Source organism: Mesoplodon densirostris, chromosome 15, assembly GCF_025265405.1.
Source record: "Mesoplodon densirostris isolate mMesDen1 chromosome 15, mMesDen1 primary haplotype, whole genome shotgun sequence".
NCBI classification, from domain to species: domain Eukaryota; kingdom Metazoa; phylum Chordata; class Mammalia; order Artiodactyla; family Ziphiidae; genus Mesoplodon; species Mesoplodon densirostris.
This window is the reverse complement of record NC_082675.1, coordinates 82,506,485-82,526,139: the sequence shown is the minus strand read 5'-3', so window position 1 is coordinate 82,526,139 and position 19,655 is coordinate 82,506,485. Positions and strand designations below refer to the sequence as shown.

Sequence of the window (19,655 nt, the reverse complement as noted above, 5' to 3'; positions counted from 1 at the left end):
GTAAAATATGGGTAGTCTGTATGTGGCAGTTTGTAATACGATTCTATATAATTTCCAGTAAGTTTGAAATATTACATAATTTAAAAAAACCTAAATAAAACAATGGTAGATATTGTCGATAGCTTTGAATTACAAGTTTTAGTTTTAATTATTACTCTAGGTAATGAGAAACCATGGGAAAATTTAAGAGGGGGAATTATATGTTTCAAACTGAAATTTAGGAAAATTAATCTGGCAGAAGTACAAGGGTAATCGAGCTGGCAGTAAAAAGAACTGTTGGAAAAAACCTCACCAACATTTGAGCTTGAAGTTATAGAAGCAGAATTTCAACTGGAAGGAGACCACTGAGGACAAAGACATTTGCAGGCAGCACCAATAAGACACGGCATTTGGTTGTCTGTAGTGAATCAGAGAAAGGGAAGACCCAGTATCGTCTCTAAGATGTGATAGTGAGTCATTTCGAAATGACTGGTAGTGTTAATAGAAATATCTACTTATATATGTTTTTATGTGATGAAGTGGCTGGTTTGGGAAGAAGAAATAGTATGCTCTATTTAGACTCATTGCACTGGGGTGCACTATGGGTATTAAGAAGGAAAGCTTTCATAAAAATTTGGGCATGCCAGTCTGGAGATTGGAAGTGAGATTAAAGTTTAAAATAGCTACTTTAGATAAATCTTTTGAGAAGTAGGAATAAAACTGTAGGGCTCAGGACTGAATAAGGATTCTAAGAAAAAGAGGTAAGAGTTTAAGAAACAGACCATCGAGAGAAGCCTTGCAGTGGTGGGCACTGGGAGGGCAGGAGGCGGGGGGAGCCAGTGAAAGATGCAGCTGACAAGGCAGAAGGAGGCACAAACGCAGGGATTCCTCGCCTTCCACACAGACGTGACACCTGCTGTTAGAAACAGAGCACATGCATTTAGGGCTGGAAATTGGTAAGGTGTATATAATGCAAGGCCCAGCAGTGAGTGACAGTCGAAAAAAAAAAATCAAATGACAGAGAAGAGCTAGTCAAGCACAGTCCAGGAGGCCCAGCACTCCAGGTGAGGAAGCATGGCAGCCCCAATGCAGGTGTGGCCAAGGCGTGATCACCCTAGTGACCTTCACTCTGGTTACCATGCCTTCACTTACATCAATCCATGCACATCATTTTGCCAGACTAAAATGTCTAAAACACCTTTAATCAAGTAATTGCTCTGGATTAAAATCCTGCCATGTTCCCACTTTGTGTCAAACATAAAACTCAGTGAAGCGTGTTGCCTAAAGCAAAGAAAGAGGTACTGTCCCAAAGGGGTGAAATATATAAAATACTCCAAAATGATGATACTGCTTCACTGTGGCAAGTCAAGTCAGTGTTTGTTGTTTAGAAATACCACTATCAATAGGTAAAAGTCATGCGGTCTACCATGTTCCTGCACTTTGAATATTTTATCTTATTTACAGCTTACAGTAACCCTATGGAATAGCCTTTTGGCAGGTGACACTCAATTTACAGATGAGGTACAGAGTTGGAAAGTTAATGGACTCAACTGAAGGTCTTTCTTTCCAGAGCTTTTCCTCCCCACTATACTGTGCTAATGCTTGAAGCTTGGAACTCTTGAGTTGAGGCTTACATCGTGTGAATAACCTGAAATACTGAGTTTTCCTGAAGCAGAGGTTTGTGGAGAGTTGTTTCAGAGACAAAAAGAATGTAGTCATTGCTAGAAGAGGGATAAAAATCAGCTCCATCGAAGTCATAAAATCACTTATCATACAAGTCAACATCAATGAGATGGAAGAAGACCTATTTCAGAATTATACTTTTGCATATAGGACTATTTTTGTAATGGTTTTCATGTTAAAAAATAAAGACAAGTGAGAAATTTTCATAATTCTCAAACACTTAAAGCGATGCACGGACCTAGGTTTCAAGGCTGGCAGATTACACGCAGCAAAGGGAAAGTGTTAAAGAGCTCTGAGGACCCACTGGTGACATTATCTTTGAGATTAAGAATTGAGACACAGGGCCTCCCTGGTGGCGCAAGTGGTTGAGAGTCCGCCTGCCGATGCAGGGGATACGGGTTCGTGCCCCGGTCTGGGAGGATCCCATATGCCGCGGAGCGGCTGGGCCCGTGAGCCATGGCCGCTGAGCCTGCGCGTCCGGAGCCTGTGCTCCGCAACGGGAGAGGCCACAACAGTGAGAGGCCCGCATACCGCAAAAAAAAAAAAAAAAAAAAAAAAGAATTGAGACACAGCAGAGACAAAGCGCTACAACAGAGATATTAAATGGCTCCAATATATATTGGGAGGAAACCTACATAAAATAGGTTATTAAGAAAAAGTATACCATGTCCTAGTCAAGGACGCCATATCAGAGGGCAGCCTCTACTGGGGTAAGAGTGAAATGCATTGTCATCAAAATGTGTGCAGTAGTTAGCACAGGTATTCTGAGAAGAAACTAGAAATGAGTGTAAAAGAATGAAGCCTTCAGACTCAGTGTTATCTTACCTCCCTTAAAATCACAGTCTTCCTCTGTAAAATAAAGATGATATCTGACCTACCCACTGAAGAATGTGCTATTTTAAAGGGGAACTATATGTAAAAGCATGTTTTAAATTGTAAAATACTATAAAAATACAAGTTGTGGGTATGACTCTTAATGGAAAATTCCTCTTGCTCAAAAACAGATATAAGGTTCTAATTCATATACTATTTGAAATTTCAAAACCAATATTAAAAGTAAATGTAAAGAACAGTCAGAATAGCAACTGAAACAAATGCAACACAATATAAGAAATACATCTATTGTTACAGAACTTAATTTTTTTTTAAATTTAGGTAGCCTTTACAGAAATAGAGACACAGACGTGGAGAACAAATGTATGGATACCAAGGGGGAAAGAGGTGGGGTGGCAGGAATTGGGAGACTAGGATTGACACATATACATTATTGATACTATGTATAAAATAGACAACTGTTGGGAACATAGCATATAGCAAAGAGAACTCTACCTAATGCACTGTGGTAACCTAAATGGGAGGGAAGTCCAAGAGGGAGGGGATATCTGTATGTGTGTGGCTGATTCATTTTGTTGTGCACTGGCGTATACCACAACATTATAAAGCAACCATACTCCAATAAAAATTAATAAAAAAAGTTTAGGTAGCCTTTAAACAAAACTTATGCAAAAACAAATGTACTTTGGGGATTTTTGCTGTTGCAATGGTGTGTTCTTAGGGAAGCTAAATTTTAGTGCTTTCTCAAAGAATTTTCAGAAAGTGTCTTCAGGTGAAGTTAAAAAATATTATAAATTGAATAACATCTTTATGTAATTTTTTTTTTTTTTTTCCGGTACGCGGGCCTCTCACTGCTGTGGCCTCTCCCGTTGCGGAGCACAGGCTCAGCGGCCACGGCTCACGGGCCCAGCCGCTCCACGGCATGTGGGACCTTCCCGGACCGGGGCACGAACCCGTGTCCCGTGCATCGGCAGGCAGACTCTCAACCACTGCACCACCAGGGAAGCCCTAGGTAAGATATTAAGACATTTTCTAGCTGATACATCGCCTATTACAGCCTTTGTATTGCAATTCAGTTGATAATGCTAAAGCTAATTATGAAGAGGGAAATTACAAAGTGTCTCCAAGACAGCAGAGCCAGTACTCCTCTATGTGTCAATCAAAACCCTGATAGTGCAGTTCTGAATATAAACTTATTTAACAGTTTAGCAAAGATTTATTGACTGCCCGCTTTTGTGCCAGGCTAAGCTAGTCTGACATTGGTTCTTACCCATCTCTGTACCCCCTGTGCATAGTACATACTAGACTTGCAGGTATTGACGCTAATTTTTCTTTTCCTTCCTTTTGCTGCTTCATCTTGATATATTTCATATTAATATACCCTTAATTAATATTAATATTAATATTTCATATTAATATACCCTTAATGTTAATATACATTAACATAGTCTTGATATTTTTAATTGAAAAACGTACCAAATATGTTACAGATTCTAACTGCGTAGCAAAATGATTATTTCCTTCACCACTGCTTCTGAATCCTAAATGAGTCAGATACCCAAATGCCTCAGGTGTTAAGCTATTTTTTAAAAGCAATTGTTCGGTTCCCCCTTCACTTTCTATCCAGGTAATGAAATTAACCTGTCGTCAGAGAGCACAATAACTGAAACCTCTTCCTAGACGCTGTATTTGGGACTTCATTTATTTTGTATTCTGGGCAGTTTTATTATCATTTTAAAGGAGCTGCAACTAGGTATCACCTTGAGAATCAAAACAGATAATGGCACTTTTTGGATGGGAATGTAGCCAAGTGATCTCTTACTGGAGATACAAAATGAAATGTCATTGAATTGCTGCTGAGCTTTATCTTCTTCTCAGTAATGACATTTTCTAAAATTTGGGCAAGGTGGCTCACTTTGAGCTCAAAAGCAAAGGTAGAGAGGTTTGCACTGCTGTTTGTTTCCAGAGTCAATGGAGTGTTCAAGCCGCTTGGTTCCTAGTAATTAAGGTGTCCTGTGGGCAAATGTAGCTGATATAAAATAAACCTCATTTCACAGAGAACACTAATGTGCAATTGCAAAATAATCAACATTTATATTTTCAAACTAAAAAAACTTCTGCACAGCAAAAGAAACCATCCACAAAATAAAAAGGCAACCTATGAAATGGGAGAAAATATTTGCCAATCATGTATCCAATAAGGAGTTAATAACCAAAATATTTAAACAATTTATACACCTCAACAGCAAAAAAAAAAACCAACAACACTCTTAGAAATGGGCAGAGGACTTAAATAGATGCTTTCCAAAGAAAACATACAGATGGCCAACAGGTACAGGAAAAGGTGCTCAACATCACTAATCATCAGGGAAATGCAAATCAAAGCCCCAGTGAGACATCACCTCACACCTGTTCGAATGGCTAACATCAGAAAGGCAAGAGATAACAAGTGTTGGCAAAGATGTGGAAAAAAGGGAACCCAGGGCACTTTGGTGGGCAGGGAAGTCAGTGCAGCCACTATGGAAAACAGTATGGAGGTTCCTCAAGAAATTAAACACAGAACTACATAGGATCCAGCAGTTTCACTTCTGAGTACCTATTCAAAGAAATTAAAATCAGGACTCTAGTAGAGTTATCTACACTCCCATGGTCACTGAAGCATTACTCACAGAAGGCTTTCTTTGCTTATGGGACCCCAATTCAAAAGGGCTGCAAAGATGCATATTCCTTTTCAAAGGGATACACTTTCAGTAGCTCTGTCAAGGGACTTTGAGCATCATAGACCAAGGTCTGTTTCAGATCTTGTAAAATAGTTATTTAACGTTAACAAAGTACAATGAGGTTGGTATTCTTATCCTCATTTTACAAATAAGAAAAGTGAGGCTCAGAGGTATCACATTTGTAAAATGGGGCTACATTTTGATGCCCCGCTTATATTTTTTAATTAAACATTTTTGAGATAATTGTAGTCCCACAGGCAGTTATGAAAAATAATACAGAGTGACCCTGCATTGTCTTTACTCAATTTTCCCTATGGGAACATCTTATATAGTCCACTATTACAACCAGGATGTCAATTAATACGGTCAAGATACAAAATATCCCCATCACCACAAAGGTCCCTCACGTTGCCCTTTTATCACCCTATCCACACACAGACTCCACTTGCTCTCCCCTGTCTATAACCTCTGGCTACTACAAATCTATTCTTCACTTCTATAATTTTGTATCTCAAGAATGTTATATAAATGAACACACAGTTTATAACCTTTTGGAATTTTTTTTTTCCACTCACTCAACGTAATTCTCTCAAGACTCACCTTTGGGGGTTATCAGTGGTTTAATCCTTTTTATTGCTGAGTAGTATTACATGATGTGGATGTCGTACAGTTTAACCACTCACCCAATGATGGACATCTGGCTTGTTTTCAGTTTGGGGATATTTCAAATAAATCTGCTACAAACATTTGTGTATAGTTTGCCTGTGAACAAAAGTTTTCATTTCTCTGGGATAGATGTCCAGTGGATGGCACCGCTGATGACCGTATGGCCATTGCATAATTAGTTTAATTAAGAGACTGCCACATTGTTTGCACGAGTGTCTGAACCATGTCACATTCCCAACAGCAACGTATGAGTGATCCAGGTTTTCTGCCTCTTGCCAGTATCTGCTGTTGTCACAGGTTTTCATTTCAGCCTTTCCAATAGGTGTTTACTGATAACTCGTGGTGGTTTTAATTTGCATCTCACTAGTTGCTAATAATGTGGAACATCTGTTCATGTGCTTATTTTCCATCTGCATATCAACTTTTGTGAAGGGTCAGTTCATGTTTTTTGCCCATTTTCTAACTGGATTATTATTTTTTAAATTTAACTGCAGCGTTTTAAGAGTTTTTTAGTCAAGTTCTCTGTTAGAGACATGTAGTTCATAAATAATCTCCACCCCCCCATAGCTTTCTTTAAATACTCTTCACAGGTTCTTTCATAAAGCAAAAGTTTTTCATTTTTATGAAGTTAATTTATCAAGTTTTCCTTTTAAGGATCATACATTTGATGTCAAGTCTAAGAACTCTTTGCCTAGTCCTAGTTCCCAAAGATTTTCTTTTACCTTTTGTTAGAAATTTTATAGTTTTACTTTTAACATTTAAATCGCTAATCTATTTTGAGCTATAAGGTGTGAGGTTTATGTTGAGATCCCTTCATTTTGCCTATGGAAGTCCAATTGCTCCCATAACATTTATTTGAAAGATATCCTTCCTTCACTGAATTGTTTCTGCACCTTTGTCAAAAATGTGTTGCGTACATTTGTGTAGGTTCCTCTTCTAGAACAAACTTTTATATAATTATATAGGGTCTGAATGTATGCTTCCATTAAAGCTCCTAAACTTCTCCATGGGTGAACAGAGTCATTCACTAACTATGCTCTATACGTCCACATTAGGAGTGACTACAACAGAAAATGAATTCTAGTGTCTACATATTGTTAAGGACAATTGTTTAATAACCATTACTCTAAAAATTAGTTATTTTAATATATATTTAGTATACATAGGATTTTAGTATATTTTAAAATTTAATTGCATCACTTCCAATAATGCCATTTTATCCATCGGATGTATTAGTTGCTATTAGTTGTAATCAAAGCTGACAATGGCTGACTTAGATGGAAAAACGTTTATTCAATTTTTCATTACCTCAAATCAGGAATAGAGGCTGGAGAACCAGGTTCAAGACTAAGAAACCATAAGTGACCCATTAAATTATTAAAGTTTCTTGATGAAGCTATTGCTTTTGGACAGTTTGCATTGCTTCTACTTTTGCATCAATAAATTAATCCAGGAGAAAGGACTATTCTGCATGCCCTGTGAAGACTTCTCCACTGGGTTGCCTCTTGCATCAATAACTCGATGTCTAGACATGTAAATGGCAATACTAGCTCATTTCTCATACCCTAGTAGCAAGGAAGATGAGGAAATAATATTTTTGGTATTTTATTTTCTACAATGTGAGCCATTATTTGCTATCTTCAACATCCATAATGTGGGGTTATTCTCCAAATAGTTGGAAGAACATTCAAATGCTGGGTGAAAAAAATAAATGATGGATGTCTGAACTGTATTGTTAATTGGTTTAGCTACTTCTTGAGGTATATTATAAGCTATTTATCCTAGTTCAGTAGGGTTCTGTGGTAATGTATAGTGATAAACAGCTTGCTTTGAAATTATTTTCTGATGAAAAGTACTTCACTTATGCTAGAATCACTTGGGTAGATTAAAACCAAACCAAACAAATACAAACAAACAAAAGCAATTCTACTGCCCAGAGATCAACTAAATAAGCCTCCATGGGAGCCGATCTTGTCACTGCATTTAGTAAACACTAAAACAAACAAACTCAAAACCCTCTCCTGTGATTACAATGTGTATCCAGGGCTAAGAACCATTGCTTCAAGAGGCAGAACTATTTGGCCTCGTTCATTAAGTCAAACCCTAGAGCAGGCTTAGAATCCTTGCCTTGTTTTCCCTCCATTTTTATACAGGGGCAGGTTAGACCCACGTACACTCCTTGCAAAGTTGTAGTTAGTCCTATAACTTAAATATCTTCATTTTTCTTCAACTTCACTATCACAAACCCTAGTTCTAATGTGGAGGTAAATAACCTGTTGAAAATATTTCAAGACAAAATTACCACGGGGAGAAGGTCTCACTCCTATGGAAGAGCTACAGCCAACCCTCTTGGCTCTCAGTGGAGTTCCAGAGGACCACATGGCCTCTAGCTCTCACAAAGCAATCACTATAAAACTCAACCAGCTGGGACCGCTCCATTCCTGTTAATGGTGGACCAGGTAATTTGGGCCAGCCTTTCTGCTGTTGATTAGAAATGGTGGACAAATACAAAACTCATCTATCTGAAGGCATTGAAGACTACCAAGGATAAAAACAGAATTTTAATAGGAAATTCTAAAAATTAGAATGAAATGAAAATCCTAGACCTGAAAAAATTACTTAAATTGATAATAATGAATAGGTTTAACAGTAGATTATTCACAGCTGAATAGAAAATTAGTGAACTGGAAGAAATTTCAGTAGAAAACATCCATCCTGAATCTTCAAGACACAAAAATAGGGAAAAGAAAAGGTGTAAAGGCACAGACGTATGGTACAAATGATCTAACATATGAGTAAGGAAGAAGAGAAAAAATGGACAGAACTGATATGTGAAAGAGTAATGGTGGTTAATTTTTTAGAACTGCAGGAAGATATCAAGCTATGGAATTAAGAAGCACTATAGACCCCAAAATATTGAAAAGAATAAAAACTACACCTCCACATATGATAGCAAAACTCCTGAAAACCAGGAAAAGAGAAAGTTACAATCAGCCTGAGGAAAAAAAGACTAATCCTTTTCAAAAGGTAGCAATATGACTGACAGCTGACTTCTCAATGCAAACAATAATAGGCTGAAGAATTCTTCTCAGTGCTGGAAAAAAATACTTCTACATCGGTGATTCTCAATCAGAGCTAGCCACTAGAATTACCAGTGCCTTTTCTGGATACTAGAACCCACTCCTATTTGGTCTCCTTGCCAAAAGTCCTACTTGACTACAATCCTTTCTACACACCCAAGATTCAGGGATGTTGCTGATTTCAGAATGAACATATAACCTTTCCTGTAAACACATCAGTGACTTCCTGGATTCTCAGGACAGAGCAAGCTCCTTTATTCTGGCCCTTTACCTCAATCAACGTTCCACACCCATCTCAGGGACTCCAATGTGCAGTCCCTCACAAATATTGAGAATCTTTTTTTTTTTTTTTTTTGTACGCGGGCCTCTCACTGTTGTGGCCTCTCCCATTGCGGGACACAGGCTCCGGACGCGCAAGCTCAGCGGCCATGGCTCACGGGCCCAGCCGCTCTGCGGCATGTGGGATCTTCCCGGACCGGGGCACGAACCCGTGTCCCCTGCATCGGCAGGCAGACTCTCAACCACTGCGCCACCAGGGAAGCCCCAGAGAATCATTTTTTAATAGAGGGCTAAGTAATGTAGAGTATTATGCAAAATATCAGGATGCAACAGTATGAGTGTTAAGTAGCCTTTGGAGCTTTAAATAGTTGTTATGTCTTAAATGTATAGAAGAGTACATTTCATACTTATACATAAATTTGGCACCTTATAGCTAAACATCATGATTTGGCACTGGATGTACTTTTACTTAGAAGAATTACATAGCTAATACTTAAAGATTCCGAAGTGTAATGAAGTCTATAAAAGCATCAGTAAAATGACATGCGTCCTTCCTACAGCCCAGCCCCAAGGGCCCTTAAAGCACTCAGAGAGATGTATTCCATTTCCCTAGTAAGTTAAATGAAAAGGCATAGTTTTCTAAGCAAGTTCAAATATGTCAAAAGTGTGTTTTTGTTCTTTTTCTTGAATAGTATGTGAAAAGTTTCACTAGAGTTATGTAGACAGACATAAATACAGAATTTTCTCTTACTGGTTGCCACCCTTTAAAAGTTATAGTTTTTGAAAGATACACTAAATTTCAATTTTAGACTAATATCAAATATTTTTTCCAAATAAAGTATAATGTGAACATGTAACAATTTATAATTTTAAAAGTATGTTAAGACATTTTATGAACATTTTCTTCTCCTGGAGTTGGGCTAGGTGCTTTTACATAGTCAGGAAGGATAACAATTCAGCGTGAATGAGGACTAACAGACCATTTGGAGATATATACATATTCTATTTAATATATAACATATATATCACATTATATATATGCATGTATCTATGTATGTGTACATATGTACACACGTATACACACACATACACACATACATGCATATTCAAAAGGATAGTGAATGGTTAGAAAAAGTAATTTCATATTTACAAAGAAGAAATCATGGGGAGAAAAATAACTACACATGTTTACACATGCAATAGATCTTATATAAAAGTTTACAAATGTAGATGACAAAGGCATATAGCCAATTTAAAAAAATAAGGAAACTAAGGGAAAAAAAAGGAACATCATTTCAGTATATCTATTTCAATTCCTGCCACTTAAAAGTAGCAAGCCACACAAATAAACACACAACCCACCCCAGCCTCTCAGAGTTCACGGTATACTTCAGTGCTGCCTGATATTAAAGAAACAGTGTAACACAATCACACTTTTTGCTGCATAACTATGTCACCTTTTGATTTGCCAGATCCCAGTAAATGTTTATTATTTTTTACTTGTGTTTTTCTTTAAATAAACTCACTTTTCATTAAGTTCATTGAAACATAAGCTTTTATATGACAACCTTAAATAAAAGGTGGTTTTTCATAAATAAAGATAATGGTAAAATAAATAGATTTAAATATTTTTAAAACATTTTAAATTCTACCAGGACACTGTCAGTTTTTGAAGCCTGTTATCCTTTCGTAAAATAAGAGGTTAGCTGAGTTTTAGATGGTACAATGAAAATGAAATCAAGGCCATTCAAGTGGCCTGGAGAAATATCTGTATAGAACCTCCTTACTGTGGCATACATTCTTTCATTACATAGCTCTTTTTTTCTAGCTTTATTGAGATAAAATTGACATATAACTTTGTATAAGTTTAAGGTATACAACTTAATGATTTGATATGTATATATTGTGAACTGATCAACACAATAAGTTTAGTTAACATCCATAACCTCACACAGTTGCAATTCTTTTCTTGGGATAAGAACTTTTAACATCTACTCTTTTAGCAACTTTCAAATATACAATACAGCATTGCTAACTATAGTCACCATTGTATATATTACATCCTCAGAACTTATTTATCTAATAACTGAAAGTTTGTACTTTTGACCTCCTTCACCCATTTCCATCACCTCCCACCTGCCAACACACTTTTATATGCAATATAGATAGCTTAAGGCTAAATTAATGATAATATTTGCTTTACACTATGTTTCCAATTAAAGAAAACACATTTACTTCAAATAGTACACATAGCTGTTACTACCTGTCCAAATATTTTGTAAAGTGGAAACTGTTCATAGTAGATATAACACTGAACTTGAAGTTATAAAACCTAGATTTGAGTATACGCACTCACACATACAAACCCAATCTGTATCTCTGTAGTCCTGGCTGATTCATTTTACTTCTTTTAAATTTTAGCTTATGTATAAAATGGGGTTAAAAACTAAATATACTTTCAAAAGTATGCTGGGAGGATTATAAAATATATATGAAAATTCTTTATAAGCTGGAAAATGCATGGTACACCCAATGCAACATGATTATGTTACTATTATACAGTCTCAAATTAGGGCTTCCCTGGTGGCACAGTGGTTAAGAATCCGCCTGTCAATGCAAGGGACATGGGTTCGAACCCTGGTCTGGGAAGATCCCACTATGCCACGGAGCAACTAAGCCCATGCACGAGAGCTACTGAGCCTGCGCTCTAGAACCCATGAGACACAACTACCGAGCCCGCATGCCACAACTACTGAAGCCCGCGTGCCTAGAGCCCGTGCTCTGCAACAAGAGAAGCCACCACAAAGAGAAGCCTGAGCACGGCAACAAAGACCCAATGCAGCCAAAAATAAATTAATTAATCAATTTTTTAAAAAAGTCTCAAATTAAACTTCACTGTATTTGTCCTCCAAGTCATTTTACTGTTAAGCCAAGCTTTATGCAATGGATTCAGTAAAATAACAGGCAAAGCACTTTGCACATGTTCAAAGATTACAACCACCATTCATTTCAAATAACATGAAAATAGTTTTCTTTATTAAATAAATTGCTGTTCTTTGCTAATAACAAAATACCATTCCTTATTCCATCCAGATTGACTGACAGGTACAATATTCTCAGTGGGAAATAGTGTTATAATGTAAAAATGAATTACTCAGAAGATAATCCTGCTCTGTATCTTAAAATAAAAACTAATGGACACCAATGTAAAGCAATTATACTCCAATAAAGATGTTTAAAAAAAAAACTAATGGAGATTTATGCAGAAAGTTAACAAAAGTGTTCTCTACCTAGAATTCTTGGCCTCTCTGGACAAGTTACCAAGAGCTTGAAGAATAAAGAAAATACCGTGAGTAAAATGAAGCAAAAGCTATAAACTGAAGGCAAAGAAACTATAGTATACTCTATTTTAATTAGTTTGTCTCAATTGGTAGAAATTACTTTTTCCTTTAAACTAGCACTTCAAAATTTACAAAATCTAGAGATGATCTGTAGATGGTGGGAATACAGGTAGCTTTTATTTGTATTGCTTGCTTTTTAAATTCTACAGTGTCTAAAACGAAGTGGATGGAAACAGAAACAGACCAACGATAGGAATACTTAATAGTCTTACTCAGTAGTAGTCACCTGGCTTATTATGACCCAAATAGAACAACACATTAGAATAAAAATACTTCAAAACAATGACACCTATTTCAAATACATATGTTATTTTATACTCGTGTTATTTTATACTCATCTCCAATGTCAGCCATTATCGAGCACTTCTGAAACACTTTTAAGGAAACTGAGAATGTAAAACTTACAAAGATAGTTGACCACTGTTTGATTACGCTATTTTCATCATTTAAAAGATTTCCCTGAGTACTGAGTAAAATCTTTGTTATCTGAGGGGATGCCATCTTTTAAAGTTCACCTCGACAGCAGTCATCTGTAAACCTAGCAAGTCAAAACTGAGATGTGAACTCTTATCTCACCCCTGATTTAATGGCTTCCCCCAGGTATTGCATGGACATAATCATTTAATATCAAAGCCAGCAAAATGTCTGGCTTTGGTTTTTACAGTTAGGCTTACTTTTATTGTCTTTGCTTTTGGCTTTAAGTTTTGAAAATTCAAAGAAACTCATGCATGCCCATATGCATACATAGGGATGTTTTAAAAAGGAAAAAGTCTCACTAATTCAAATAATAGAATTTCTTTAGAATAGCTAAAATGTCATATACACAAACATACGGTGGCAAATAAATTAGTATAGAGAGATTGAAAAGAAGGTATACAAGACCATTTTCTACTCTAAAATTCTAAGAACAAGTGATTTTTGTAGACATATATATAGATACAGAAATAAGTGGTATGTACACATGTTAAACGTATACATAATAGTCACCATAAATAAAAATCTGAAAGAGAAAGAGAGCTCAAATAATTAAAATTTTTATACATTCTAAATCCATATTTAATGAGAAAAGAGGTAAATGATAAATCACCATGGATATAATGGATCCATTTCAGAAAGCAAAATGCCCAGGATATACAATATTCACAAATGGGTGAAGATTTAAAGGCACCCAATACAACTTCTACATCTTAAATACTTAAATTGAGAACTCATGTCTGAGGTAATGATCCTGAAAGTTCTTCTGAACTTTTGAATGGTCAGAATTATTGTTATTTATATATATTATCTTAAATACATTTATTGTATCTAATTCTTGGCAAATTGGTAATGCATTTCATACATGATACTCTCTCTTCACAAAATAGTTTCTAGAGATTTGGGAGACCAGAGAAATTTTTAAATGCTCTATGGACCAAAAATGCTGCAAATGCACCCACAAAAATTCCCATTTATATTAATGAGGGAGATTCTATAAAGGGATAAATTTTCAAAAACATCTCTCATAAAAACTACTCTCTTCCATCATCAGATAAAAGCTGTTTGTAAAAGGACAGGAAAATTCAGAACAGTTTATGAGAAGCAGATAAATAATCATCAAACCAGGTATGGGGGTGTCTCAAGGTTTTAATCAAGGAGGGAGAGAGGGCATGAGATAGATGAATCCACAATAAGTTGTTAAAACAAATGGAGACTATGCAAAAGAGATAATCCTGAATAGATGATTAGCTCATAAGGTTGGTGCTCATCAAATACTCCAAAATTGTGCTCTATATTTCCCTGCTTTCCTTACAGCCAGGCGGGGACAGGTGATTATTACTGACCTAGTGTACCATGAGCGGTGGTGATATAGGAGGTATCCACTGTTAACAACCTTGACTTAATACGACATGAATCTGGAATATTCTCACACACACACACACACACCCAGTGTACGCCACCTGATAAACAGTAGATGCTCCATGATTTGACCGTTTGTTGAATATGTAATACCAGCCTATCCTGAGACACTCCTTCAATACCCACACATACTAATCCAGTCTCTCACCTAACTTTGAGTAAGAGCTAGAAAAAAAAGCTACATAAAATACTACTTGTCTATGCACAACGTGCCTGTGAATATTCACAATGATGTATTTGAATAGAATTCCTTGAAAACAATGATGTTAGAGTCTAGAAGCAGTCAAACTGCAGAATTACTGTAGACTATTTGCAGTCTGGAATTTGTACACTGGTGGCAATGGTGATGATGCTATGGTGATGTCACTGCATAATGCTGCATTCACTTTTGCTACATTTATAGAGTCAATAAGCCCCATATAAAGTTATTAACAGTTTCAGCAATTGTGTTCTTAGTTTACCTGCAAACCAAGAACAGGTTGGATATTTTGCAATATATGCCTTGCTGACTAAATTCAACCTATTAGAGGTCAGAAGAAAAATAGATAATCAAGGCTAAGAGATAAACAATATTGACCAAAAAGCATTTGCTTTGTTTTATTTTTATTAGAGTTTTTAATTACTCTTTTCTTAAAAAAAAAAAAATACTGGCCACCATGGTATCTTGTGAATTATAATATAAATCATGCAACAGATAAGATGGTGAGAACTAAACTACAGTAAGGGCTTTTAAATCCTGCAAAAGGAAAACAATATATTCATAGAAATAGTAATGTAGAATAATGAAAAATTAATAGAGAATTTAAAGAAATGATTCTTTATAAGAGTCGTCATTATACTTTTAATGATCTAATACCTTCAAAAATGTAATGACTGGGACTTCCGTCGTGAGGCAGTGGTTAAGAGTCCGCCTGTCAGTGCTGGGGACACAGGTTCCATACATGGTCCGGGAAGATCCCACATGCCACGGAGCAACTAAGCCCGCGAGCCACAAGTACTGAAGCCCGCGCTCCTCGAGCCCGTGCTCCGCAACGAGAAGTGACCGCAATGAGAAGCCCGCGCACCGCAACGAAGAGCAGCCCCCACTCGCCACAACTAGAGAAAAGCCCCCGTGCTGCAACGAAGACCCAACGCAGCCAAAAATAAATAAATAAATAATGACTTAACAAGCGTATTTTTTAAAGGACAAGAATAAAATTCAGGAAGATGATTCTATTTTTTCTCAAAATTATTTTCCTAAATGGAAGAAAAACTGATTAATGATCCAAGACAAATTTGAAAGCAAACAAACAAACAAAAAAAATGTTTAACACTTACTACTTCACCCAACTATTTGGCTAAGGAATTATCCTCAACACGTAGCACTAGGTTCTGTAAAAAGACACAAAAAGACACAGGGCAGGGGCCCTTTCAGACACTTTGACCTGGAAGCACCTCTGGAAGGGCTGCCCCACTGCCTAGCGGACAGGAAATGCTTTTCTGCCCTCATTCAGCATAATAATAACCACTAACTTGTGAGGAGTAAAGGGCACATCCAACGCTTTATCTCAAAATATATTTTCATGTCATCATTTTCATCTCTGATACAACTGGCCTCATATCCAGGCCTTTTTCTCCCTTAGAATACTATAAAATTTGGTTCTTGAAAGCATGCATTCTACCCATACTAAATCAAGTATCTGTGCATATTTAATCAGAATTATTTTTATTGTGAAATTTAATTTTGAACATAATCCATAAAAGAACCATTATGTATCCTCTGAGTTAAAAGTATTCTTTTATTTAGAAAAGTTCATAGTTCTGAGCCCATAAAATTATAAATATGTATTATTAACTAGGAAAACTTATGCTTAGATAATTCCTATAACTGATTCCTATTACCTTATGCTTAGGTAATTCCTATAACTATGATTTTGAGTATAATTATACATTTTCATTTTTAAGGCACACAATATTTGCTTAGTGTTTTACTATCTTACAGGACCCATTTAACTTATTAAGCTTCACAGAATCATCTGTGTGAAGTTCTGCCACTGGAATTCACCATTCTGAATACTAGCATATTCTGAATAGAAAAGTTGCTAAAATTTTTTAAAATAAATAATATTCTCCAAAATAGTCAAGGTTAATTTAGTTTAATATTTTGATATTAAAACAATGCAAAACTGTTTCAACACCAAACTCTGAAGTAAACATGCTTTTATTGTTTTCTGTGAAGGCTGTCCTTTACACATGCATAGCTCTAAACAGTGGGTATGGAAAAAGATGCTTTGGAAATTAGATAAACATCTGCACACATCTTTAGGGGGGAAACGGTGTATGGTGTTCTAAAAGGTCATTTCAAAGGCTGCAAATGCCATAGTTAACCAAGAAATATTCATTGCTCTTTCCCTGGATCCTATCTTATAATTAAGATGCAAATTCAGTTTTAATTGTATGAAATCCTGGAAAGCTCTGATGGGGGAGGAATCCTATAGACTCCAAGGCCAAGTGCGCGAGGCGGGGTTCTCAGCGTTCTGTTCCTTAGTCTGATTTTCACGTACACGGTGACTGTGGAAGCAGATGCACATCTCCCCGGGGGACTTAAATCATCCATTAGCTTATAGCGTGTGAGGTGTCAGACACAATTGAGATTTCAAGAAGACGCAAGAGCGAGAATGATGAGCAAGCACCCCGTGGGAGAGCAAAGGGCTTCAAAGGTCAAGTTCCTGAAACAGTTCTTACCCCCACCCCACCTCCGCGCCCCCAAGCTCTAGCTCCGCACCTCCTGTCTTGGCCGATGGCTGTCAGTGTGACAGATGTGAGCGGCCGCGAGAAGCCATCAGCCTGCCGGACAACTGCAGCTTTTCACGAGGGTTCTTCCTTCACTCCCTGGGAAAGAATGAGGCGCATTCTTCTACCCAGGAGCCGCCCTTGAAACCTGGCCGAGGGTCTGCACGCCGCGCCCACCCTCTCGCCCGGCGGGGCGCGCAGCAGCGCACCGAGGCGCCAGGCGGGGGGAAGGGGAGCTTTGTCCTCACCCAGGTTTGGACTCCCCACTTCTACAGGTCTGCTGAAGTTCGAGAATGGGTCCCGTGTGTCCTCCGGGTACAGTCTGCATCTCGAACGTGAAACCCAACGGGGGCAGCACAAAAAGGCAAGTCTGTCCGTCCCCTCCCTCCTCCCCCAACACCTGCGTCCACCAACTCGCGCAAAGCGGCTTCTGGGTGAGAGGTGATCCGTCCTCTTTTAGGGACTCTGCCCCACCTTAGTTTTCTAACGATACGTTTAGCATTTATTTTCTTTCTTTCTTTCTTTTTTCTTTTTTTTTTTTTTTAATGAGAAGAACGAAGTTCTCCCTCCTTCTCTTTCCCTCTCCAAGTTAGAGTAATTCATCCATTCAGCAGGGAAGGCAGGGAATGTTCTCGTTCAAGGCCGCTTTGCCCCAGGATTCCGGAGCTCCGTAGAACTGGAGCTTTGAGAAGCGTGAGGTGGAGAGACATCCAGGGAATCCCGGAAAGTGGGCACTGTGGCCCCCAGATCGAGTTTCCCTCGCGCTCTGGACAGGCCCACCCAGGCCGGCTTCGGGTGCCCACTCCCCCAGCGCGCGCTCCCGCGGGGACCTCTGCCCGTGGCTCCGACGGTCCCTCCACGTCTGCTCACTCTGGTGGCTCTCGGCCCAGGTGCCCGCCCTCCCCTCTCGCTCCCTGCAGCCCACCTCCCAGGTCCTCTAGGGCCGTCTACGCGTTCCTCTTACCTCCTCATCCGGTCACTGGAGAAGTTTTAAACCCTTGGGGGTCTACACTGTTTCTCTCCCAAGTCGGGCAGAGCATATTTCAAAAAACCAAGAGAAGGTCTCCGTAAACTTTTCTGTCGCGAACGCTCCCGTGTCAGCGGCCGTGAGCACACACCTGCGTGCACGCGGACGCAGGTCCACCTGTCCGGGCGCACTCACGGCCGGGGAGCCTGCCGGTGGGCAACTGCTCAGGGAGCACGAAACTCGCCTGCAGTCGCCGGCAGGGACGCGGGGCGCAGGCAAGGCACCAAAAGAGAATTTCGAAGCGGGCTGGGGAAGCGGGGAAGACGGTGATTCTAAACGCACACACACACCAGAGCGTGTGTCCACGTCCTGCACACAGAGCAGTTGTACCCGAAGGCGCACACTCCTGAGAACAGAGCATTGTGAATTGCTCTGAATGTAAACCCCCTCCGGGGTGCATTCATCTCGGAACTGACAATCCCTTTCGTCTACAAGACTTCTCAGTCTGGGTCTAAACCAGCGCCGCGCACATGAGGACGGGGACCCAGGCGCTCCCGGAGCCTTCAGCCGGGTCTGCAGAGCCCCCCAAGGCAGGTGCGGGCCGCCAGCCCGGCCGAGCAACAAGCGGGCCGTCCGCGGGAGGGCCGGGTCCTTCTTTGCCTCTGCCCCCGAGTGGGTCACCTCTCCCCGCCCCGCCCCCCATCGCCAGCTGCGCCAAACGGGCGCAGGGGAAGGAGAAAGCCTAGCGAGCGACTCACCCCCAGCTTCCTGCTGCGGATTTTCACGTAGCCCTGCTTGACTATGTCGTTAAAGTTGGAGGCCATGGCCAGCGCCTTCGGCTTCCCCGAGTCGAGAGCTGCCGTCCGCCACGGGGTCCGCGCAGGTCTCGCATCCAGCCGGCCGCCGCCGGCCGCCGCCCGGTGCCCCCGAGCTCCCGCCGCCGGGGACGCAGGCTGGGTGGCAGGGTGACCGCGGACGGGGAACGCGGGCCGGCGCCGCGAGCAGCGCCCGCCCTCCGCGTTCCGGTCCTCACCTTCGCCCCCCCGCCACCGCCTGCTGCTGGCGCCCCCTCCGCGCCGCCGCCGCCCCCGGTAGCACCCACGGGCTGGCGCCTCACTCGGCGGCGCACAGCTGGCCGGAGTGCACCACCGCGGCTCCCCGGCGCGGGGGGGAGGGGCGGAACGGGGGGGCGGGCCGATTCGCCCGCCCGGCTCCCTCCCCCTGGCCCGTGGGGTGGCTGGACTAGAAGATACTCGCAAGACGCGCCCCATCACTCGCGACTCGGGCGGGGAGCTTCTCCCGCCACCCGCGCTCGGGGTCCCGCTCCCACCCGGCTCCCTTTGCCCGCCACGCTCTCCTGGGTGCGGGATTCCTGAGG

At 40.0% G+C, this 19,655-nt stretch overlaps 1 protein-coding gene across 2 annotated transcripts in view; it reads right to left on the bottom strand.

Moving 5' to 3' along the window:
• Positions 1-19,292, bottom strand: part of DOK6 (docking protein 6) — a 411,999-nt gene extending 392,707 nt beyond the window's left edge. Inside the window, exon 1 of one of the 2 annotated variants that reach the window (XM_060119271.1) lies at positions 19,036-19,292. In XM_060119271.1, the coding sequence (XP_059975254.1) occupies positions 19,036-19,101 (66 nt within the window). In that variant the 5' untranslated portion in view covers positions 19,102-19,292. The remainder of the gene's footprint in view (positions 1-19,035) is intronic. The other variant, XM_060119272.1, reaches the window with a different exon arrangement.
• Between the last annotated feature and the right edge of the window lie 363 nt (positions 19,293-19,655).